We start from the raw sequence: 16844 nt of genomic DNA, 5'->3' as shown, positions 1-16844 counted from the left end.
GCTTATGCAGTGCAAAAGTCCAAAAATGTCAGTGGGACTGTGGCCCACCCATTGCTTTATTATTATCGACAATAGTGTTGTTGACTGAAGTTTTTGTTTTCTTCTACTCTGTTGTTGACTGGCCATATCTGTTACAAAAGTAGTGGACTTTATATTATTGAATGTTTTTTTAAGGCAATTATTAGAATTGCTATGTTTTGCTGTGTGCTTAGTTATTATAATTCATTCTTCATATAATATACACTATTTGTAAACATATGCAAGCACTTTGAGGGAATATTCAGAGAAAAGGGCTATTCAACAATAAAATCGAATAAACAAAAAAAAATTCCTAGGAAGTTCCAGAAATGACAGCATCAGGAGTGTGTGCCGCCATGTTGCCGGGACTTGTTTGTAGACCTACTTATTAGCCAATCAGCACTCATAATCTCCTAATGTGTCTCACTGTGTGATGTTTAAGAAGAATCCACTTAAGATGTCTGCTGTAAGAAAGGAATGTCCTCAAAAACTAAACAGGATGGCCCTCTGAAGTCTGCATGCTGCAGACAAAAAACCGTTTGAAAGGCAGGAAACTGTCATCCTTGCCTAAGATCTGAAGATACCTGGCAACAAATGGAAAGCAAGACCAGACAGATAAGAATTAAATCATGTTGTGGGATAATGTGCTGGGCCGTCTGGTTAAAGAAGACTGAGGTGTAAACTTGTTCAAGTTGAGCAGCCCCAAATCTACCACCTAAGGACTGCCCTTCACTTGCCTACCATAGTGATCCCGGACTTAACAATGTTATTCTCAGCAATGTCTCCATGTTATCACATGTTGCGACTGTTTACTTATGAAAATGAAGGACACTTTAAAATGGTAAAACCAAACAAAACAACATTGACCCATCTATCAATACATTCAATAAACCTGCATTATCCTAATATGGGCCCCAGATTGCCTGAAGTTAGCCCAGCACTGTCAGTAAGAGTCCTGGACAGGTTGCCAATTTACTGCCGGACCCACCTGTTTAGGACTAGTAAGTTTAACATTGCCAATTTATGCAAATTGTCCTTGGAATACTGGGGGGCTTAATGTGTTAATGTTATTTGATCTTAGAAATTCAAACAGATTATTACCTCAGTCTTTTCAAAATATCATCTCTTCAACAACATTTCTTGAAGCAGGATCCATTTCTTCTTGAACAGCTGTAAAGCAGTTTCTGGCAATCATCTGCTGTCTGGCATCCTCATTGACCATCAGTTCCCCGTACAAGTAGACACCCATGGCCTTACAAAAAGAAAACACAGCCTGTTTTAAACAATGGTCAAAGCTTTAAGTTCAAGATGAAAATCAAGTTTATGATCTCACACCTAATGAAGGCTGCATAGCCAGAACATTGTGACGCTATCCTTCGTTTCTTTTTTTAAGTAAATGCACCTTCACCATCACTTTAATTATTAAATTGGAATCCTTATTTTTGTTTAGTTCTCAAAGTTACTATAAAATATAAAGAGAAAATTAAAGTACAACCAAGTGTATAAAAAAAGACAACAAACGTAGAAAAGCTCAGAGCATGCAGTGACATCTGACCGTGTCTTCTTTCTATTTGTGGCATGGTCAGATTGTCATTACCATTTACTGTTTCTGATCCTGCTGATCCTGTGTGCTTGAGGCCACAGAATTTCTACTAGAGATGAGAACAGCTTTCACCCAGGATGACTAGATTCCTTTATAATAGCTTAAGTTTTTTTGTTTTGTTTTGGCTGTGTCTGGCACAGATCTCGACAGGTGATGGCAAATCAGGTCCTGTGGTATTTTTGCGTGGATCTCATAACCTTCTCAATGTTTTTTCTCAATGTTATGCTAATTTTACTGTATTGAACATTCATGCAATAAGTCAGGACCCCTTTTATGCTGCAGCAAACCATTAGTGTATTATTTCGTTAATTCCCGATTTCCTTATGTTCCTCAGTTTTCCAGTATAAACCCAATGTTGTGGACCATTCAATTCACCAGATATTGCACTCTGAGGAACCTGAAACAGCTTACACTTTCCATTGTGGCTCCATTGATAGTGACTGGGATGTGGCTGTTTCTGTGTCTCTAATTCGACAATGATTTGTTGGGTGACAGTCAGTGTTAATTTGGTGTCACTACATCAGCTGAAAGATTTGCCACCTTATTGCTCCTGTATATGCAGTCTCATTGTTGTTGACAGTCAGTATTGTAAATGTGGTGTTACTAGCAAACCTGATAATGAAGTGCTCAAATATCCATAATACATCTGCTGTATAGTCAGGGATCACTCTGGGGATGAGGCACCAACCTTAAGGAGATTAAAATCTTCACCAATCAGTTTTGCTTTCTTTACTGTTTGTGGTTTCCGACTTTTACATTGGAAAATAACCTGCAGATTAAAATATTTAGCGCCTATTCTGTTTTTAAACCCACCTTTCCTTTGTAAAGGTCAAAAAGTTCCAAAGTCTATGTAAAAAATAACATCCACAGGAACAAGCACTGGACTGTACAACAGTCGATCTTGCAACGCCAAAGTCAGTAAGTTAGGTAGGCTGCGTGGTTAAGACTTTGGACTTTAGTTTGGGGGTTCAGATTCCATTACTGACACTGTGTGACCATGAATAAGTCACTTGACCTGCCTGTGCTCCAATTGGAAAAATAAAAATAAATTCAACTAATTCTATCTAATGTTGCAAATCTCTTAGGATAAAGGCATCAGTCAAATAATTAGTCAGAGTCTCCAGTCAACCTAGAAATATGTCTTTGGGCAGATTCCCTGTAGGAAACCCATTTACCGTATATACTCACATATAAGTCCGGGTCTTGAAACCTGAAAAATCGATCATAAAATCAGACCCGACTTGTACACCTGTTAAAAAATGCGACGCTTAAATTATTTTTTTTTACATCTTCCTGCTTCCTGCAATCTCGCATCAGTATCTCAGACACCTTGAGTTTTGCTGCAGCAGCGCAGTTACCAATTTCTTTCGCCACATCAACAATTTTTAATTTAAAACCAGCTTAATATTTTCTTCTGATCGAACACTCCATCGTAGATAAGGGATGCTCTTACGATAAAGGTGTATGAGGGTGTGAGATACAAAAAACACAAAACAGTGCAAATGTCGCTTCAGAATAGTTCAGGTATTACCGTGTGTTCACGTAGGCACAATACATAGAAAAAAAAGGACAGTGTGCTCCGTGGTTACTCTCTCAGGTTGGCGTTAGCATATCATAATCTCTTGGACCAATAGCATCAGTTTTGTGCATTTGACTTATATGACCGACATTATAAAATACTGGAAATTATACAGTAAAACCAAGCCCAGTCTTATCCGCGGGTGAACTTAAATGCGAGTATATGCGGTAAACTCTCAAAGAGCACGTATGGAAAAGCAGTGAAGTGGCAACTCTAGTCGAACTGTCACCATTTTGGTCTGAAGTATAAAACATAAAACAATCTCTTAAAGACTGATGCCTCCATATTTCTGAAATAGGAGTTTTTGCTTTTCTGGACACCACTTACTGCTCTCTAATATAGGTTTCTTTTAGCAGTAGAATCTGGTTGTAATGGTCTATCCAAATAGCTATGAATGAACTTATGAACACTACACCTGGTGTTTAACACAAACAAGAAAATATAATGACGATATAAAATCACAGAAAGCCCAGGAATCAACAAATTGTTTTAAATGGATATACAGTAGTCCCTATACACAACAAAACAGAAAGTCCATTCGATTTATGAAAAATGTATTAGAAGATGAGTGGCAGGTTCTACAAATGGTTAAACGTAGCTTGAGCGGCCTACTGTCGGACACATTTAAGCTTTGCCTGCTCCCTGCACTTTTTCCTACCAGATACTTCGACAAATTAGGGTTCGCCAGTTGTAAGAGCCAATTTTAGAAAGTTAATATTTTATGTTAAATTCATATGCTTGCTTAATTCCTATAGAATATCAGTTTCTTATAGCAACTTAGAATATAGTATAGCCCTTTACCCCCTGTAAGTTAACATGAAATAAAACCTTCTTAGCTATATCTGTTAAACAGAGTGTTATTTAAACCAGTTAGTCTTACTGCTCGCATGGACTATTTAGATATGTGGCAAATAGGAGATGGCATACAGTTTTCTGATCGTTCGTACATGTTTAACGTACTTAGCATGCCTCAAATGCAACTGTATGACCAAACATAGACAAATGAAATAAGACATATAAGCCTTAAACAGAATTTTTCTTAAACAAGAATTTTTCTTTATATTTTGTGAACTGTTTTGCTTTGAAATTTTATTAAAACAATTAAAAACAAACATAATTGGTCTGTGGAATTATTTGAACACGTGCCACACTGTTGCTTGAATAATCCTACAAAGTGAACTAAAAGCTGCAGAACTTTGGTAATTTTGGATAAACACAGCTATAGCAGGATATCCTGGGTAACAAAAAGATCATCAAGGCTATGATACACGTCTCTTACCCTTCTTCCTTTAACTTACCCTGCACTCTTTAACTGTATTCTTTATTTTACAAGAGAGATTCCCAGCTGAGCTCCATACCATTCATATTCTTGACTATTTCCATTGGAACCTTTCAGATTCCTTAACCTGCAACACCTCACCAGAAGGTCAGTGTTACAGAAACAGACAAACAAAAAAAACTGCAGACTTGTTACAGATTCCCCACCTCCAGAGCATCCACTGAACAAATTAGGGCTTCATATTGCTCATATGATAGATGCTCCTACCATGCATTTGGAAATGGCATGCACTGGGGTATAGGATGGGCATCACTAGTGGTTTTGGTATTCAGCTCATAGTAATCTTCCATTTTCCATGTTAGTCTCACCTTTTCAGGCAATCCACCAACTTCTTCTCCAGTTCAAGAAATCACGTGTGGACCCACCAGTGTAAATCATCCAGCGCCACATCCATGTACTCACCGAGGTGCAGAGCATCTGCCATCACCAACAGCCACTCAGTCCACAGCAAAGGTGCTACAAGTGGATCGATGGGATCTTTAGGACCATTACAATTTGGGGTAAATGTTTATCTTTATAATTATATTTTAATGTTGTAAATTGTATTGTTATTTATGTACATCATAAATAATTCTTATTTATCTTAGTATGTAATACGTGTCTGTTAAGCTGAATCTTAATCATGTTATTCTTACCATGGAATCCATTAGGAACTGCTTTCAAATACTTGCCAGTTCCAGTTGAGATTAAGCTAATCAAGTATTTATTTTTGTTTTTATTTATTTTTTGGTCTTTATGTGATTATTTCAGCAAGTAGAATTTCTCAACAGAGCTGGATAAAAATGTATAATAGATATTTTCAATAAACTGAATACAGTGGAACCTCGGTTTGCGAGTAACTTGGTTTATGAGTGTTTTGCAAGACGAGCTAAAATTTTTAATAAATTTTGACTTGATAAACGAGTGACGTCTTGCAATACGAGTGGTATGGATACACTTTGTCTGCTGAGCGTCATGTAATCACAACTGAGCTGATGGTTCTTCTCTCTCTCTCTTTCACTGCGGGATTGTGGGCAATTGTCTCCTATTCTCCGTCTGAGTCGGCGTGCCTCACTCATATAGTCAACATCTGTACGAGCCTATACTGTTTACTACAACATTGTGACTGTGTGTGTGTTAGTGTGTGTGCTGTGACGTGCGAGTCCCCATCTTGCACCACCAGCTTTATTCAGGTTGAAACAGCAACAGTGAGGTTATTTATTGTAGCGGGATCTGCCACTCTCCTATGCACAGACACAGCAGTTAGGCAGTGTCGTGGCCAAGCAGTACTGTGCCCTGTGCGTTTATAATGTTCCTTGTATCACCTATCGACGGCAGGCGCTTATAGCATGTCCGCGATCTTTTCAGATTCGCTTTTATGGCGAACTGCTACAGCCCTGGGAGACTGCGATTGCTTTGGGATGCTCTTCCACGTGTCGTCCCGTTGGGTGGAATCCCACAAAAGTTTAGAAACTCACTCACACCAGCCATGATTCTTTTCAAAGGTAAAGTGCAGGTTAATTTGCTTTATGTATTTTTACTTTATATTTTTTATTAATCATTTTTATATGAATAGTTTTGGGTTGTGGAACGAATCATCTGAGTTTCCATTATTTCTTATGGGAAAATTCACTTTGATTTATGAGTGCTTTGGATTGCAAGCACGTTTCCGGAATGAATTATGCTCACAAACCGAGGTTCCACTGTACACTAAAGACCTAAATATGTTCTCTAACGTTCAGCGTGCTGCCTTTATCTTATATACCTTTTATAATTGTAACAGCCACAAAGCACTTTTGTAATTAATGTCAGTACTAAAGCAGTAATGCCAGTTTAAGATAAATCACATATAGAGATATAAAGCCCACAAAACAATTCAACAGCCTAAATGAAAAACAGAAAAAATGGCAGAGGAGTTGATGAAAACACTACTGGGTGCAGATGCTGGTTTTAACTAAAAATAGTTAAGAAGCACACCTACAATAATAAGGTACTGCAGACTGTCAGCTGGGCACAACTAAGTTGATCGAAGGAGTTACCAACTCAATCAAAGGGGCCCCCAATCAGACTGCAGGCCCCCTACTACAAGTGTCTATGTGTTGTACAGGCACATACGAGAGACTGTAAACAGCCGAGACATTTTTACATCATCTCCTCTACAGACTGCTACATGATCGTATAAAAGAATGCAGGTCTGTAAAAGGCTCATCTTGATACAGAATATCTGGCATAACAGTAATGCTTGAATTGCTCAGTTCTGTTCATAGCTAACACAGCTTATTTTTCACCATATAAGGAAGTTCTAGATTACTTGTAAAAATGTTTACTCTGCAAGAACTTTCTAAACAGTTAAATATGTCTTTTTGGTGGGATGAAAATAAGAAATCACAATCCTGTCAGCTTAACAATTTGGTTAAAACATTTCACTTAAAACCCAATAAATGTGATGCACCATTTTAGCAGAGTGCTGCTGCTGTACACTTTGCTTTCCCTTGCTGGCAAAGACACATGCAGGCCACAAAGTCATAATGCAAAAAAAAAAAAAAACTCAGTGGCGAATTCCTCACATCCTTAATGCTATTCGCAATGCAATGCCAAAGGAACTCATTTCTGTTGTGATTACCGAGTAGCATCCTGTCTAATAAAAGAAATGCAGGAATACTTGTGAGAAAAAGAAGTCTTGATTGAATGAAAAATCCTTGCTTATTTAAAAATACATAAAAAATAACGGGACTAGAACATTCATCCAAAGTGCCAACATGCCCACCAGCTTCTCACTAAGCTGGCCACCCATGAATATCTGTTTGTCTTCTGATCGGCTTTCACAACACCCCCTTGTGCTATTAGCTTTGTCAAGGACATTCTTTATACTGTATATGAAAAAGCCTTTCATGCATGGATTTTGGCATTTATAAACATGGAGGCATCGTTCTGTCATCCCCGTGGGTTAACTCCTTCCTTGCATGCAAGTAATCGTTAGGTAGGACTGTGAACAATGTCTGGTTCATAAAGGAAAAATGACAGCACATTAACTTTGCAATGATTAAGTCAAGCCAAATGCTGGGAGAAACGGCAAACATATTGCACATTTGCCATAAATAAGTGACCAGGTGACAGAACTACAACATATAAAATATTTCATACCTTTCATGAATATTTGATCCAAATTAGCACAACTAAAAATAACTAGGAGACATTTTTATTTATAGTAGAAAAGGATTACTTTCCAGAGCATTCCAGAGGATTTTACCCACAAGAGTTGACAATAATGTCTGCTAAGTGCTACACTCTCCAATGACGATGCTATCTAATCATTACAGACTTACCTCCTGTGCATGAATAATGGACTTATCTGCAGTAAACAATTGAATAACTCGTTCATAAGCCATGCAATCCATTTCAAATCTTCAAGAAGAGAAGCTGATCAATGTAAAACAAGAACCTATCTAAAAGGAATTCAATACTGATATTTCTAAATCTGTTTTAAACGTCATTGCCTGCAAAGGGAAGGAGGCACTAAAGTTCTTTAACTAATATTATTATAAAGACATTGGAAAGTTTAATAGCAGGAAACTCTACCATGATAAGCATTATTGAAAGGGAGAAACACCCAGAGGAGAAAGGAGCTTGCAACATGAAAATCCAGGACACCTGTGTGGTCAGAATATAAAGCAGCTTACGTCAGGCCTGTTTAGTTGGCTATTAGCCCACTGATCGTTATTTCATCCAATTGTTCTGTGACAGGCAATAGAAGGTCTGCCATTGGACAATCTTGGCTTATGGCAAAAAAGATACGGACTAATGAAACCAAGAATTTTGTGGCGAGTACACAGAGCATGGCTACAAGGTGGCATATTGCTGAGGGCTTCTGTCTCTCAGCTCTCGGCCATGGGCTTCATTCCTAGCTCTGACATCTTTTGCCTGGTTTTCCTGGCTGCCCCAATTTCCAGCCACATTGACACAGCACATGTTAGTACATATTAGTAGAGCTAGTAACAAGGGAGTGTGACTGGGTGTGATTATGCTCTGCAGTATTCCCACAATGCACCCAGTACTGGCAGAACAGGCCATGGCTGTCCGGTAATAGAAGCAGCACTCCATAATAAGGACAGACAGATACCCGGAATAATTCACTTTCCCCAAACATGTCATTAAATGAAATAATGAATGTACAGTAATAACATAAAGTCAATGACTACCTGATCTTGTGTTAAAAATTGTTCAACATCTTTATACGCTTTTGTGTACTTGTGCTTCACGACCAGCTCACACCAGCGATGTCGCACCTAGGAAGTAAAATAAAGATCAATCACTTGATATCATAATTTTACTTCATCAACAACAATTAATTTAATTACTTTGTTTATTTCTTTGTGGCTTGCATGTATTTTGTGATTTGTAATTGCAAATAAGATACGATCTGCATAAATCGCTTCACATTTCTTCAACAAGACATTTTGTAAGCTAGAAAGAAGATACAAAGAACATAAATATACACAAGTAACCACAAAATGATTTATTCTTTGCTGCCCAACATTAAACATCTCACAGTATAATAAAAGATAAATGAGAGGCTCAGAATGTTCATTTTTATTTTTCAGAAATATGTCCATATAAACTTACTTTTTTGTTTTCAACAGTATCTGCAAAATATGAACCACACAGTGTGAAACTACAAACTGAGAGTACTTGATTCTGTTAAATGATAAACACCGTAAGATACAGAACGGCATCTTGTTCCATATGGTGAGCTCTGCAAATTTTAGCAAGTCCAATTCAAATTCAGAGATCCCTCAGAATGCATATTAAGATATCTGGAGACACACTTAGGAAATCTCAAACAGAGCTACACATATCTTCAAATACATCGATTTAAAGAATCATTTTAAGATATCCATCCATCTATTATCCAACCCGCTATATCCTAACTACAGGGTCACGGGGCCTGCTGGAGCCAATCCCAGCCAGCACAGGTTGCAAATGCATTTCAAGATGTTTTGAAATAATATACTGCATGTTTTGAGATATCCCAAATGCATTTTGAAATATCTTAAAATACATCTGTAGATAGTTTCAGATATGGAAAATGCAGTTTAAAAAACCTGAAAATGACTTCTTATAAAATTCTTTATGTTCTCAATGCCTCTTCCTATCTATTTTATGGTATCCTTTAATTAATTTAAGATATCTCAGAGTGAAAAGAATGCTATTTTGAGATATCTTAAAAATGCATTTGAGATATCATAATATGCCTGGTTGTTATTTTAAGAGATCTGAAAATGGAATACAAATGTTTTAAAGTGTACTTCAGATAACTTCATATTAACTCATGCTTCAAATGCTTAAAATACATTTTAGATTTCTCAATTACATTTCATGATATCAAAAATGTGTCTCAGATCCATTTCACACACCTAAGACTGAATTTCAAGATATCTTCAATTTTATTTCAAGTGCATTTTAAGTTATCTTTAAAAACACATGAACTTATTTTAGATATCTGAATATCATTTTCAGATGTTTAGAATACAATTTAAGATATGCATTTCAAGATATCTTAAAACAGACAGGAAGCCCCACTGAAAGAATAGGCAATTTTACAGGAAGTTATTTTGGGATATTTTAAAATACATGCAAGGCCAGATATTTTGAAATACCTTTAAATGGACATGCAGTTGGGTGTATATGAGATATTTTTAAAATGTATTTGTTACCGGCAAAGTGAGAAATTGGGCTTTGTATAGAATGCCTAGGAAATCTATAGAATGCTGAAAATGGGACGTCGAAGTATGAAACGATTAAAATTTCAAACATTTCCTAGGCAATCTATGCAATGCCAAAAGGCAAATAGGCAAGTCATTCTGTATAAAGTCTAGGGATTATATACAATGCTTAGGGAAAGTATATAAGTAACACGGGCATTTCATGTTTTTCCTAAAAACGTCATGTATTCTGTACAATACCTGCTTTTCATACACTGCCGGTAACATATTAAAGAAATCTCAAAATTTATTGCAGCTATCTTAAAACATAAACAAACATATTTTGAGATCTCTGAAGACAAGTTTCAAATTTACATGACATTTCAATGACTCTGCTGTGATTTCTAAAGACCAGGAATTTCAAAGCCAGAGACATCAATTTTACAGTTGTGTTAATTTCACTGATCAATGAAAAATTATACATTATATTGTAATTCTTATTATCCTTCAAAATTCATATGCAGAACTTACAAAACCAAATCGAGATGACTCTATTAAACTAACTTGCACATTTTGACTTCTCCCTTAATCTTGGTACTTTTATATCCAAGACACAGGTACTTGCACAACTCAACCGTAAACTTAGTGCTGCATACTGTACGACTATACAGGAGATCATAAAAACAACTCCTCCTAATTTCCTTATTGTGCTGAGCATTTGATCTTTCCGCTGTGCTTATAGGGACCAAATTAAAGGAGACACAGAAGAATGGAGTAATGGATGCCAGACATGTAAAGTACTTTTCTGTTCTCTCCACAGTCTGGATGTTGCTGATCTAGAGGAAGCCATGACCAAAGATGGACTCTGCCCACTAGCCCATCTTTAACCCACCAGCATAAAAGGTCAGTGGATCCACTGACAGAACATCCCTGACTGGATGCTAGCAACTCTCTGCACAGTTTGTGTAACAACAGTCATCACTGACAGTTTGCTAGTCTGTGCTACAACATAAAACACCACAAGAAAATCCCTATCTGGGACCCCAGCCCTTTTCACAGCTTCACGACTGATTGCCAGATTCTGTAGCCAGATTAGTGTGTTTCATGCTTTTGTTTTGTGATTTATTTCCATTTATTTCTTGCTATTTTTGTTTAGTTGGCTGATCATTGCTCATTGTTCACAGAAATCAAGGATGGCTGCAAAACGATGATATCACAAAGGTGTACAGATGCTTGGTGTGGCAGGCACTGCCATGTCTGATAGTTTCACCACAAAAGCCAGCCTGGGACCATGGCAAGATGGATGTTTTTATCTGTTGTGTCTTCCAATGTTTATTCTGCAGTTTTTTGTATTATTGTCTTAATTTGCGTTGAACATTTTACACTCCAGTGTTCCTATTTTTCTGATTTCTTTTTTTTTTTGCCCGTGTCTTGAATTTGAGGACAAACAGATGGCAGACTGCGGTGACCCTTTGTCATCTCCTCATGAATTGCTTGCCCTTTCAGTGTTATCTCATTTTAGGTTGGGTGTACGCATAGTTAGGTAAGTCAAGAAGTCGTTCATTTAGCGCCTTTTCGTCTGCCTACCACTCGTCTATCTCAACAGAAAAGCCGCTGTTTGAAAAGATTTTGTTTTCTCTTCCATCAGTAAATGTGTGCAGAGGGTCTCTATAAAGTGATAAATATAATTTGAAATGGCGTTTCATAAGTTTAAATTGAATACAGGGCGAGTATTTATAATTTTAGCTCAATTAATTGTAGTTTGATTAGTGTTGATAAATGAACTTGTAAAACATTAAGTAGACCCGAACAAAATACATATAACAAAAGATATTGACATGCTTTTGAAATCTTTTAATATAAAGAGTTCAATGTTTATCCATGCAGTATATTTTATAACACATATTCAGCACAGGCTCTACGTAAATTATTTTTTTTCTCAGAGACAGCAAGTTCATTTACATTAAACTATAGTCAGTAAATTATACTTTACCGGAAAGAGCAGACCTGCGAGTTTCATACTTTTTCCTAATGGAGGACACTCATTTACTGTGGCAGCTGTACATAAAACCTGCCATATCTCATATGCAAGCAGAGTCTGATTCTGGTTAAAAAGTGCACAGCATATACAAAAATCAGTCTGTAATGATTAATGATAAAGACCATATACAGGACACATTGTGTTATTCTGAATCTGTACAAAAGTGCCCCGTTGATGTAAGCATGTTGGCTGTTACTTTAAAAACTACTTTGGTGACCAAAGCCTCAACCAATTACGATAACACCAGTTGTCGCTGACCTCTTTGTCCTGCTTTAAACCCAGTGTATATTTGTAGTATTTGTATATTTAAGAGGAATACTGAACCTCACTATTTTTAATTTACTGCATATAGTAAGTGCTACAGGTAACCACACATTTTAATAATTTGTTTTAATAAACCAAAATGGAGCTGCATAAATAAATTCATTTGTACATTATACGACTAACATACTAGCCAACATGTTTTGATAAACACTTAAAAAGACCTTGAAATGTAACATATATATGTACGTGCTCCATCAAGCTTTGTAATAATCTCTCAGCAAATGAATGGTTTTAAAATATTCTACTTTAAATTCTGAACTACAAAATCACTACTGAAATGCTATAAGCTGCTCTGTAATGGTATCATCCGATACCTCAACACCCAACTGCCTATTTGAGCAGAAATCATTTTTCCTTGTTTGCTCAGGTTTAATAATAAGGGGGCTTTAATGTTTCTCTTATCTGCATTTCCAGGGCTGCTTCTTCCCTGCTATCTGTGAGAAGCCCTTATTTCTCATGGTACTGCCCATTGTCTATTAAAACAACAAAAAAATAAGATCTGAGTGGCTATGCTGGAGAAAAGAGAAAGGCATTTGTGACTGTCTCTGCTTTGCACATACATGTAAACGGAACATTTTATTTATAGGGGCATAATTAATCCTTGGTAGGAAGTTCTATCTTTTGTCAAACCTTTCAGTATTTTTTTCTCAGGTTATTGTCCAAACAAAAAAGCATGTAAGACAGCAGTCCCTGGAAGCATTCAAGGCTTTTGTTCAAACCCTGAAGTACAGCAACCATCAAATCACACTGTTTCATATCACCTAAAGAATAAATAAAACGATAAAGAATAGCCATTTAGCTGGCTTAAAGAATTTAAATACTTTTGCAAACACACAAGGCATTTGTCTTGGTCACATCTGCCGGAAGCTGCGATGACTTTGTGTGATGTTTGCTAGGGCCACATGGAAAGCTGTTCTGCTGAGAGGAACCTGAAAATTCCTATTAATTAAACAGAAATGCCTTAAGTTAAGGAACATTAAAACATTGGGAGTATTTCATAAATTTACAATATCTTAAAATAAAATACAGTGTGAAAGGGTGCTTATGGTGGGCGCCCCAGTCAGCATGAATTGGCTTTTTAATGTTGTTAAAATCTATTGAATGTTCAACTTTTGCTTCAGATCTGTTTTTTTTATTGGCAGGCTTACTGAAATAATACTTTTATTATCGAATGACAGTTCTGACACTACCTCAGATGTAGTCCTTCAAACATTATGATTGCATTTTTAAACACTACCATACAGTCAGTTATTCATTTTAACCTGCTTAATCCTGAACAGGGTCACGGGGGTGTGCTCCAGCCAATTCCAGCTGGTATATGGTGCAAAGCAGGAACAAATCCTGGGCAGAGTGCCAGTCCATCACAGGAGTGTCCAAACACACACACACACACACCAACCACACACAAGGGCCAATTTAGCTTCACCAATCCACCTAACTTGAATGTTTTTGGACTGGAAGGAAACTGGAGCACCAGGAGAAAACCCACGCAGACAAGGGAAGAACATGAAAACTCCATGAAGGGAGGACCAGGAACACAAAATCTGGTCTCCATAATGCAAGGCAGCAGTGCTATCATTGCACCACCATGCTGCCCCCATTACCATAGTTTAAGCCAACTGAACTATAAACAGCCATAACCCAAAAAAGCAATAGTGGCAGACACTAGAAGGTGTAAAGACAAATACCTGAGAAAATGTACACTGCAAGTGCAATCACACAAGATTTGCAAAGCAAACTCAGTATTGCTATAAAACTTTGAAGAAAGGTTCAGCTTTATAGTTTAGTATAAAGGAGAAGTAATAGTGGAAGTCTACAATATACAGTTCAGTTTAGCACCATATTTGTCTATTATAATAAAAAAATCCTTGGATGAGATGTGACTTTTTCAGAGAAATACTTTCACATCCCGCAAGACTTTGTGCCAAGTGATTTAACCATGCCCGGGGCCGGAAGTAAAAGACAAAGAGTAGATGACAAAATAGACCAGCGGAAAGAGGCTCAAAAACGTTGGTGCGATACACATGCAGAGCAGGTTAGAGATAATGAACGTACTAAAATTCGAAAGTTTCAAAAAAATGAGAGTAAAGATTGCATTAGCGCAAACAAATGGAAACTATTACTCGGTGAAATAACGGAACAGCGAGAAGAGATTGAGTGTTTTTTTTGGATTTAAACTTAAAGTAGGTGACTTGTAGATCATCTAATTCGTGTTGCCATCAGGGAAAAGTAGTGTTTCTTCCCAGTGAAGTGAAATCCACATATGCAAGTGATAGAGACGTGAAGTGGATGGTGCATAGTGCAGGCCTTGGCGGGGTTGGTGAGTGAAGCGAGCAGGGGGCAAAGCCCCCTAAGTACTGTTTTAATAACAATATACCATGCGCAAAAATCATAACATTGAAAAGTTATACATTGGCAGGAATGGTTTAATCAGGATGGTTTAAGCTATTCATGATATTTTCTGCTTTGTGGATGCAAACTGTTTTAAAGTATAAAGATTTCCATTTTAGAGTTGCTATACCACCTGGCAGACCTTAGAGGGGAAAACAGATTATGCCTGTGTGTTGTTGCATGATTATTTATGCATTTACCTATCCATCGAATTGAAGTAAAATCCTTGACAAGCTTTAAGAATTATCTGGATGAGATACTGGGACAGTATATCGATTAGCTTAACAAATGAGCCTGATGGACTGAATGGTTTCCTCTTGTTTATCAAATCTCTTATGAATCTCTTTAATTTTTTATTCTTGCATATTCCAGTTGATAAGTTCACAATGCTGCAAGACAGAAAGCGTAACAGCACACAAATTACATGGAATATACGCATATATAAATAAACAAGCAAACAAATGCACAAGCAGGTATTAATAAAGGCTGTGGTTGCTTCAGTCCAGTTCTTAAGGCTTTTAATATTGTAAATTAAGACAGAGAAAGGCCAGTTGGCCGTCATGATGGTATAGAGAGTGACTGAAGTTCACATCCATTAATCCATCTATTAGAATTGGTTTAGATCTGAGCGAAGTAGACATACAATATAAAACATTCTTTAATTAAAAAACAAAAACTCACTTGAGTGTAGAAACACAAATCAACACTGTAACAAGGACTAAACAACTGGAAAAATCTATAGGTGCAACAACTCTCGCTGTCTAATGTTCTGGTTTGGTGTTAATATGGCTAACGGGAATGCTGGGTGGTAGAACTGAAGCCCACATGTACTTCTTATGTGCTTGTGGCACTACATACTGGCATTTCTGTGTTAAGGGCAGGGGGAGATTTCAGAAATAATTTATCTGATTGTTAAGATGTTTACAGCACGCTCAAACTTACTTGTCACCATTTTTTCTTTGATATACTCATTGCAATTTCTAGAAAAATATTTATTTTTGGGGAAATGTGAAATTTTATTTGTGCCTGACACGGGTTGCTTGACAAGTTTCCCAGAGCCCATCGCGCTGTTCTCTCAAGTAGTTTTCTTAAGGACTGAATACTTGGATTCTGTTATCCTAGTTTCACCTTTTTTACTTTGGGATCTTTTCTTTTTTCCTACAAAATAGTGATTTTCCATATGTTTATTTCCCTTCAGTGTAAACACACAATTGCAGGTATGTGTCACAGCCAGTCACAGGCTACCATTTCTGTACTTCACCATTCATTAAATGCTCGGTATCTCTCATGGTTTCTTAATTTTTCTTTTTTTAACCTAAGGCTACAGTACTTTTTTCCCTCTGACTGTGTTTTCTTTTAAAACCCTTTCAGTCAGCACTAAAGTTTCTTGTTTTTACTCTTTTTGACAGTAAAGACTTTTTAATTATTTTGGCCTCTTACACCTACGGACCTGCGGTGTGCTTAAATCGATTTCAATTAAATAATTTTTCCAAAGACTTTTAAATTTTACATTTCCAGAAATATAAGATTTGTTCCTCATAAAACCAAATGTTTTTAATTTTTAAATGTTGCATATTTGCATATTTTCTCCATTTACTTTCCTCCTAAACACAAAATATTTTCTTTCCCTCAAACGATAGCTAAATGCGTGTGTTCTATTTCCTCTTCCACCTACACTAAATGCATTCATTTATATTTTCCTCCTAAACTCCAAACATTTTGTTTCCCATCAATACTAACCAAAAGCAACTTGACCTTTTAAAACCCTTCTTAACACTATATATTTCTTTTTTTATGTTCCTTTTACAGACACATGGACTACTGTGGGTACTGTGCTTCTCCACAGCTCACGGAGACTGGATTCGAGT

The 16844-nt window shown here is 36.8% G+C and overlaps 1 protein-coding gene across 6 annotated transcripts in view; it reads right to left on the bottom strand.

The window, feature by feature from the left end:
• Positions 1-16844, bottom strand: part of LOC120532647 (aminopeptidase O (putative)) — a 233214-nt gene that overhangs the window by 12463 nt on the left and 203907 nt on the right. For 4 of the 6 annotated variants that reach the window (XM_039758846.1, XM_039758845.1, XM_039758848.1 and 1 more), the window contains 2 exons: positions 8718-8804; positions 1120-1270 (listed from right to left, as the gene is read on the bottom strand). In XM_039758846.1, coding sequence (XP_039614780.1) covers positions 1130-1270; positions 8718-8804 — 228 coding nt within the window. In that variant the 3' untranslated portion in view covers positions 1120-1129. Of the gene's footprint in view, positions 1-1119; positions 1271-8717; positions 8805-16844 lie in introns of those variants that run through there. The other 2 variants (XR_005634332.1, XR_005634333.1) reach the window with 1 other exon arrangement.

Source organism: Polypterus senegalus, chromosome 7, assembly GCF_016835505.1.
Source record: "Polypterus senegalus isolate Bchr_013 chromosome 7, ASM1683550v1, whole genome shotgun sequence".
Classification (NCBI taxonomy): Eukaryota; Metazoa; Chordata; class Cladistia; order Polypteriformes; family Polypteridae; genus Polypterus; species Polypterus senegalus.
Note: the sequence above shows the minus strand (reverse complement) of the source record. Positions and strands in the feature narration are given on the sequence as shown.